The sequence below is a fragment of the Ursus maritimus genome, unplaced genomic scaffold (genome assembly GCF_017311325.1).
Source record: "Ursus maritimus isolate PB19 unplaced genomic scaffold, ASM1731132v1 scaffold_34, whole genome shotgun sequence".
NCBI lineage: Eukaryota > Metazoa > Chordata > Mammalia > Carnivora > Ursidae > Ursus > Ursus maritimus.
In genome coordinates, this window is record NW_024426008.1 from 16,903,645 (window position 1) to 16,912,551 (window position 8,907).

General features: G+C 41.6%; 1 protein-coding gene across 1 annotated transcript in view; it reads left to right on the forward strand.

Annotated features, from left to right (window-relative positions):
- Positions 1-8,907, forward strand: part of TRPM3 (transient receptor potential cation channel subfamily M member 3) — a 252,456-nt gene that overhangs the window by 48,294 nt on the left and 195,255 nt on the right. The window contains exon 7 of the mRNA XM_040620250.1: positions 5,939-6,013. Coding sequence (XP_040476184.1) covers positions 5,939-6,013 — 75 coding nt within the window. The remainder of the gene's footprint in view (positions 1-5,938; positions 6,014-8,907) is intronic.

Genomic DNA, 8,907 nt, shown 5'->3' on the forward strand with positions numbered 1-8,907 from the left:
GTGTTTCCATGACGCCATACTCTTGATACAAATGTTTCAAAGATAAATCCTGGAAAATAATTCTCCTGTGACGGACACATGACTAATCTTGGTGACAGGCAGGAGGATGGAGGTTGGTCAGCCTCTCGAAGCCGTAGGTTCCAACAGGACTTCAGCCCTGTTGAGAGAAAAGGACAAAGGAACGGTTTTAGGGAATAAGAGTACCCCGCCCCGCCACTGTTGAGGAAACATTTGAGGAGACCTGATGAGCAGATGAGTTTCTCAGGGATTGAAATCCTTCTTATGCTGATTATCCAATATGACATTCCTATGCTTTAATAACCCCTATGATAACTAATAATTTGGCAAAATACAGCTGAAGGGCTCTTAAAACATTTTGAATGTCAGTAAATATAGAACTGAGAGTACTTGCTGACAGTAACAGCTATAAAAAGATTAATTCATGAAACTTCTTGTAAGTTAGGGACCGAGATACACATGTCCTTGTTCGTCCAACCCTAGTTAGTTTTTCTTTTGATTTTAGCTTGTGTTTTTCAATAAAACCCCAAAGGTAGAGCTGTAGACAGCTGGAATTTCCCTTCTGTCCTGCTGAATGAATAGAGGTAGGAGGATCTAATGCTTTACAGATTTAATGAAACCACAGGCAGATGCTTTGAAAACAAACCTCACCTTTCCTCTCTGGATTCTTCATATGTGGAACTGTTACTTTCCCTTGTTTCTGCCTAGCCTAGTATTTTTTCCCTTCTTCTTTAATAATACCAAACTCAGAGCTGTCGTGACTCACCCATTCACACAAGCTAAGTGGCTCTAGAAAACAAATTCGGTGCTTAGAAGCCCCATTACAACATACTAGTTCAAAACACAAATGGCAAAGCAAATAGTTGCAACCATGACAGAGGGCTAATTTCCATAATAAACAAAGGACATCCACAAATCCAAAAGAAAAATACTATAAGAAAATGGGCAAAATGTATCAACAGGAAGATCACAGGGAAGAAAGTATAAGTTTCCTTACTCGAAATTGAAGAAACGAAAATTAAGACAATGAAATGTTTTCAACCCATCAGTTGGCAAAAAACAAAGTTTACAAATATCTGCTGTCAAGAAGCATATATAGAAATATGCATTGTGGGGCGCCTGGGTGGCTCAGTGGTTAAGCGTCTGCCTTCGGCTCAGGGCATGATCCCAGCGTTCTGAGATCGAGCCCCACATCAGGCTCCTCCACTGGGAGGCTGCTTCTTCCTCTCCCACTCCCCCTGCTTGTGTTCCCTCTCTCTCTGGCTGTCTCTCTCTCTATCAAATAAATAAATAAAATCTTAAAAAAAAAAAAAAAAGAAAGAAACATGCGTTGTGTGTGCAAATATGGGCACAAACTTGTTTTATTTGGAAGATGATTTGGCTACCCCTATTAAGTTTTAAATGTGCATGCCCTTTGGCCATATATTTTTACTTCTAAGAATTTATTCTAGTCATATTTTGACCCAACAATTCATGAATAAGTGACTAACTAAATTTTATATAAACGTATAGTGAAATACTCTGAAATTATAAATAATGCACTCATATGGAAAGATATCCAAGGGTATTTTTTTCTTAAGTTAAAAAGCCTGTTGTAAAACAGTACAACTGTGTGTTTATGATGACATTTATGTTTATAAAAATTTGAAAAAATATATACTTATAAAATATCTGAAAGGACACAGGTGAATAGTCGTAGCTTCTAGAGAGTGAAACCTGAAGTGGGAAAGGTAGGATGAGAACTGATGTGTTGCATATATACCCTTTAGGTACTTCTCAGTGTTGTTTTTTACAATGAGCAAATACAGCTTTTGTAGTGGAAGGAAGGGAAAGGAAGGGAAGGGAAGAAAGGGAGGGAGGGAAGGAATGAAGGAAGGGAAGGAAGAGAAAGAGAAAGGGAGGGAGAGAAGGAGGGAGGAAGACAACCTTTGGAAGTTGTCAGCCTATCCATGTAATATATGAGTTCAGAACCTTCCTCCCTCAAGTGTATGTATATCATTCTTGACCTTTGGGTAAGGAGCCAACCCCACCATGTTTTCTCTTGCTCGCTCAACCTGCTGGCAATCCTCTGCTTCGTCTAAGACAAAAGGAAAGAGTCAGATCAGGAAACCTAAGAGAAGAGGCTAGTTAAGGACACATCATAGAAAATAATATTGTCCAATCATATATAAAGGATGTGTATAAAAACTATAAGACCAGGGTACCTGGGTGGCTCAGTCGGTTAAGCATCTGCCTTCAGCTCAGGTCATGATCTCAGGGTCCTGGGATCCAGCCCTGCATTGGGCTCCCTGCTCAACAGGGAGTCTGCGTCTCTCTCCCCTTCTGCCCCTCCCCCTACTCCTGTTCTCTCTCTCTCGCTTGCTCTCAAATAAATAAAAAATTTTTTTAAAAAATTATGAGACCAAGGTAACAGATTTGATGCCTACATTTGACAGTAGCTGAAATTAGAAGCAAAATTATCTTCCCTATTGGGACTTAGTGAGTGACAAAACAACTTAAATTTATTCCCAACCTTAGCCATAGCCAGACATCCTAGTATAATGGGGCTCCTGAAAATGTCCTACTTTTATATCTCTACTGTGAGTACAGTGCAGCGAAATTGTTCATTTTCCCTTCATTACGCTCCTGGCCACCCCAAAGTCCAGCTCCCCTCTCCCAGGGTCCTCGTCCCTGAGACGGAGCTGGGTCACACAATGGCTCATTCAACAGCTGTTTCGTGTTGGAGATCGTCCGTGGTGCTCACTGTGGAGAAGTGGCTCCTACTTTGCTCGTTATCCCACTATCCCTTCAAGATGCTTCCTAGGGAGCCGAAACACAGGCTTGAAAGTTCTTCAGCTTTTCAAAATGTAGCAAAATGAGAACTCCAAATACCTGTCATTTACAATAAGTAGTGATTGCTCTGTTGCGTTTCCCCTCGACAGTATTTCTGTGGCTCTGGCAGTATTGGCTTGAGCGCCTGGAACATACAAAGCACTGCAGGGCTTGCAAGATAAATAAGGCATAGTTGTGCCCTGGAAGTGCTTAGGATTTTACAAATATGTGAACAATAACTACTGTTTAGTTGAGTGCTATTCTAAACACTTGGCAGGAAATCATGACTGACTCCTTATGACAACCCTAGGAAGTAGGTACCATGTATTATCCCCACAGACCAAAAAGAAAACTGAGGTCAAGGGATGGCCTCAGTGTCAGACTGATAATAAGAGGCAGACCTGAGACCCTGTGTCAGAGCCCCTGCCCCCCCCCCGGGGGGGGGCTGTTCCCGCTCAGGAAACAAAGAGCTGCATTCTAAGAAGCAGCAAGTGTTAAGTGCCCTTTAATGATATGAACTACAAGAGGCATTCAGACAAAGAGTATTTCTTGGTGGAATGTTCAAGGGGCTACGTGGCAGATGTATTTCAAGGAAGATTTTGAGGGGTGGAATGTGAGCAATGGATTGCAAGCCACGTAGGTGAAAGCTTTTAACATCCAGAAACCGAGCGCCTAGCATGTGGTCCAACTAAATTTGTTCTACTCTCATTAAATTGTTTATCCTATCTGGTTGCAGTATTTTAGCTGCAAATACAAACAAGGTCTATGTGTGAACTGAGATTTAGTTTTTAGGAAATACAAATAACAAAATCATAAGGAAAAGATATGTATGTTTCATTGTTTTCTTTTTCTAGATACGCCTCAACAGAGGGATGTAAAGATAAACTAGAGAATGATACAGGAAAACTGGGACATTATTACATATATAAAGATATACGGAGGGGGCAGATGCAAAGCTACTCATGCTTATGGATTCTGTGTAACTATATATGTACATTATCATCATACATATAAGTATATATATATTTCACCTAGTTCATTGCCTTCATTTTCCAGATAGGAAAGCCCGCTTGGAAACGGTCATGCGTCCTACCTCTTTTCATACAGTGCGTTAGCTGGTACGGAGCTTAGCTCACAGCACAACAGTTCTAGTCTGCTGCTCACATAGTCATAGTTTGGGAGGGACTTTTCTTACTCTATTTAACACAACACCAGGGAACTCAAATTAGGAAAGGTTCTCCATGCACCTCAGCAAGGAGTGAAAGCAGGGTACTTAGGGCATCAACCTCATTGGATGCAAAATCCTTGGTCCCCTCATTTCCCCATTTCCCCTCTTGAAACCACTTTTTCCACCGTGCCCGGAAGGGTAATCAAAGAAATAATGAGACAATTGGGGTCACAGTCAACTGACACTAGATGTCTAGACATTTCCATTTTCAACCATGCAACAATCTTCAACAAATCTGGCTAATCTTCACTAAAATGTGATTTTAACTTTCGTTTGTTAGGGTTTGGTAACTGGAAGGAAAAAAGAAACAAACTGAAAATACCAGGGTGCTGTTCATTCTGCAGGGAAGACGGAGCTAAGCCAGTTTTGTGCTTTGGTTCCATAAACAAATGCTTGTGCTAAATTTCCAGGAGGGCTTGTGCTGTCGTCTATTTGGGGCTTTGCTCATAGTATTTAGCCAGCAGTCTAATTGTTGTGCACAATGGTAGGGCGGCCTGGGGAGGCGTGTGCTCCCAAGCTGAATTTATGTTCTCAGGAACATGCTAATTGGTAACTTTCTGGAAAATACACAGTAGTTACTCTTGGCTTATTATTTTACAAACTATTAAGAATCCAGAGGATCCAACCCTTACATTTTGTGCTTTGAGGGATATTGCTTTGTGTTTTCCCCAGTGAGTACATTCTTAGGACAAGGCAGCCCTGCCGGGTTGTGAGCACTGAGGAATCGCCAAGCAATAGTCCGTAAAAGTGGGTAAGACCCTACTGCGTGTCTCACCAACCAGCTACTCTCTGCCCAACCACGCCCCCAGTTGAGGCTGCTCTAGAAGTCTGGCTTGATCCTCGGAAGCTAGGGCCAGAAGACATAACTTGAGGATCTGCGGGCTTCCATAAATGTTGTTTCTAGGGAAGGAACAAAGAGGGGCAGAAACCGCTGTTCGTGGGATTCTCCTCTGAGGCCTAGATTTGAAATGAGATACTGAATCATCCCAACCCAAGCTAACTTCTTTAGTCAATTAACAACTCCAGAGGCATGATGTTACAATTAAATTTACCTCCCAGTTTGGGATAGTGTAGCCAAATTAGTAAGGACACCTATTATAATGAAATGGCTTTGGTGACTTTTCCTGTAGGTAGATACATACTCGCATACGTACATAGAAGGGAGGAAGCAGTAGATTTATGATATGGATAGATAATATAATATGGCTGTATCTATCTAATTAGTCATTTTCTTGGCAATGAGAGAAAGAAAAGGGTGGGAAATAGGAGAATCTTTTCAGTAAATAATATGCATGATGAGCTACACATCAGCATTAGTTCCAATTCCTCTTTAAAAGGAAAAGAAATTAAGTACATTAGCCAATGGGGGGGGGAATATTCCTTTTTGATCAAAAGTGAGCCAATCACCTGAAAACAGGGCACATATCTCCAAAAAAACAGAAAAGTGTTTTTCAAAGGAGAGAGGGGACAATCTGGTTCTTGCTCAGTCTTGGAAGACGCAGAAACCAAATTCATAATTATTATTAGAATCACTGTAACAACAGCATTTCTTGAGGATTTACCAAGGGCTAAGCATCTTTGTAAGTACTCAACACTGATTGACCCTTTGACCACCAGAGCAGTCACCTAGGCCACAACAGAATGAGGGATGCTTCTTCCGGCAAAGGGGACGCTGATTTGAAGGACCCAAACAAGTGAAGGAGTGATGAGGCACGGTAGAGCTGGTACAGAGGGTGTTTGATGTTTTTCGAAAGTTTGAATGGGCAGCTTAGATTTCCATCACATGTATACATTTATAAATTGGGTGAGTCCGTCTGCTTTGATAAAATGTATATTCCACCATTGGGTTGTGGAAATTTCAAAGATTTTATTTTTTGACAGGATGCCTGCCGTTTTTCTCTCTTGACTCCCGCTTGTTTTATTCATTTTGGGGTAGTTGCCAATTAGACCCAATAGGTAAGTATAATTAATGGACAACGTGAATCTCCTTTTAAACCCCAACCAAGAAAATTAACCATAAAACCATTTGTTTCCTTTAAAAATTCCTAACACTATCTCTTCCTATGACTGCTGTTTTATCTCTTTCTAAGACTTCCAGCCACACTGGAGATTAGTTACTCCCTATTATTTATCATCTTAAAATCCTACATAAGACAGGGAGGAGGGAGATGAGCATTTCTTGAGGCCCTGGTATGTTCCAGGCACTATGCTAGGCATTCATATGTACTATCTCTTTTAATACTCACAGCAACCCTGCAAGGTAGGGATTATTATCTTCCTTTTTTTGTAGTTGATGAAACAGCATTTCAGAGTAATTAAGCCCTTGTTCTAAATCTAGTTAGTGGCACAGTGTGGCACAAACCAGGCTGGCGTGATTCCAGAACCTTGCTCTTTTCACCCCACATAAGAAAGCATCGTTTCATTCAAAACGACACTCCCCTGTAATCTTGTTACCTTAGAGGATTTGGGGGTCATTATTTCATTCAACAACTATTTGAACACAAACTCCATGTCACACAAGGGTTGAACATTGGTTCAGTCGGAATGCATCAGCAGCAGAACTTTGGGCAGAGGACAGTGGTTAGTGGCAAGATGGGGGAGGAATTCACAGGAGCAGCAATGAGGAGGAAGTAGGGCAGGCTGGTGGCATGCAGGGTGGAGTGAAGAGGAACAGAGAAGCTCCTGATCGTGTATCCATGGCTACAGTCTTTCTTCATGTGACTCGTGGACTTCCCTTTGTCATCCTATGCCTGAGAATATATGAAGGAGGCTGGGAAGGCAAAGGGACGTTCAATTGTCATCACTGGCATCTTTTTTGATCATTGCACCATCTTCAAATGCATTGGGGTAACCATGACATGAAAATTTCCATCATTGAGCCCATAACTGTTTCATGAGATCAATAACAGTTCTGTGGGTTAAGGGTCATAGCAGAACTTCATCCAGGGAGACCTGAAGTAAGAAGTAATGAATTTATATTCCCGTATGCTGACAACCCTGGGTTCAAAGCACATGACTTGAAAAGGATGTTAAACTTCCTCTGGGCAGGTGTCATGTATGTCAGGGACGTTTCATTGCCTTCCGTGGATGCTCTAACCTGTTCAGCCTAATCATTCGGACTTTCTGCTACCTGTAGGCTCAACCAATCAAGTAAAAGACTATGCAGAATACAAATATCAGATTCATGATCAGTTAACCTTGGGCTCCGATGACCTGCCATTTTTCAGATGCTCTCAGTGAAGGTGATGTTTGAAGTTCTCTCTACCTTTTAAAGAATTTTTCCTCTAAAAGAATAGGTTGTGTGACAGAGACAATGCAGTGTAAACATCTGCCCTCTCTTCATCTTTAAAATGGCCTGATACAAGTTGGCTATCACTGAAATGTTTGTCATGCTTGGTACTAAAGTCACTTTGTCAATCGAGACAATAACAGAGTCAAAAGAATAATGTCGGGGGAGGAGAACTAACGTTAGTGGAACCTGTTTCTAGGTAGCTGCCTATCTTGTTTATCTGACTCATTTTCCAATTCAAGCTAGGAGCCCTTTTTCTCTTCGGAAAGCGCTCCTTTATGCATTAGAATGACTTGTTCAGGGACCGGGGCAGTTCCTGTACACAAATGAGTCCAACTGGGGAACTATCCACCATTCTGATAAGATCTCTTAGGTTCTTTTACCTTCGGGGAAGCACACTGAGATCTCTTTTCTGATTAGAAAAGATTTGGGTTGCAAATATTTGGCATTTTGGTCTCAATGTCAGCAAAATCTGCTGTTGTTGGTCAGATCTAATAGGTTACTCTCATGATAACATAGACCTTCTTATTGTGACCCAACCTCTTCCTGGTTTCACTGCTAAAGGAAAGTCTTTCCATATCTTTTCATCTGTTGTTTTTCTAGTTTCTCCTTCCATGGTGCATGTGGATCTTCTGCTCCACCATAGCAAGCTACTTGCAGTTTCCCGCAAATGACACAATGACATACCTCGTCAGATATGTTTTCCTCCTGTTTTGACATTTGTTGAAATTCCAACCTCTTCCAACTCTAGTTATTGACAGGAACCTACATTCCAAGCCTCAGCTTGAAAATCTTCTTTTCTGTGAAATCTTATCATGACAGACACACGCACACGCACACTGTGATTCTTGTAGGCTCAATTATTTACCCCATCATTCCTGTTGCCACAGTGCCCTGTGTAAGCCTCTGTGTTAGAGGCACCATCTCTTCTGGCAGAGGGCTTGCCTGCCTGCCCGCCCTGCCCCTCCGTCACCAGTAGATTGTGAGCTCCTTGAGAGCAGAGCCTGAGTCTTACGTATTGTCATCCGGCGACCCTAGCACAGTGCCTGGTACATGCAGGTAGGTGCTCAATAAATGTTTATTGTAAACATCAATCCATGTTTTTCTGGCCTTATTTTTAGCTCTGGTTTCCAGCCTGACATAAAAATTTAATAGAGGCGCTTAGATGTTGAAAGCTACGAAGGAAGGACACATAATAAAGCAGTAACACAGAGACAGACTCAGGGAAGAGAAACAAATAGGAACATGTACAGGCAAAGACCATCGTGAATACTGCCGACTGTCCTAGGCATGAAAGCGTTTATCCTGGGAATTTGTGTTCCTGTTGACTCGTGATTCTTGTTAAATCCTTGTTATCGTGTGAACTTAGAGAGTCGAAGGATGTGTATTTTTTGTAGCAGCCGTCGCCACCGTGGCTTCATTATTTCCATTCACACAGAAAAAGAAATAAGTATTGATTTCTCCCCACTTCTTTTTTTTTTTAAGATTTTTTTTTTTTTTTTTGACAGAGACAGAGACAGCCAGCGAGAGAGGGAACACAAGCAGGGGGAGTGGGAGAGGA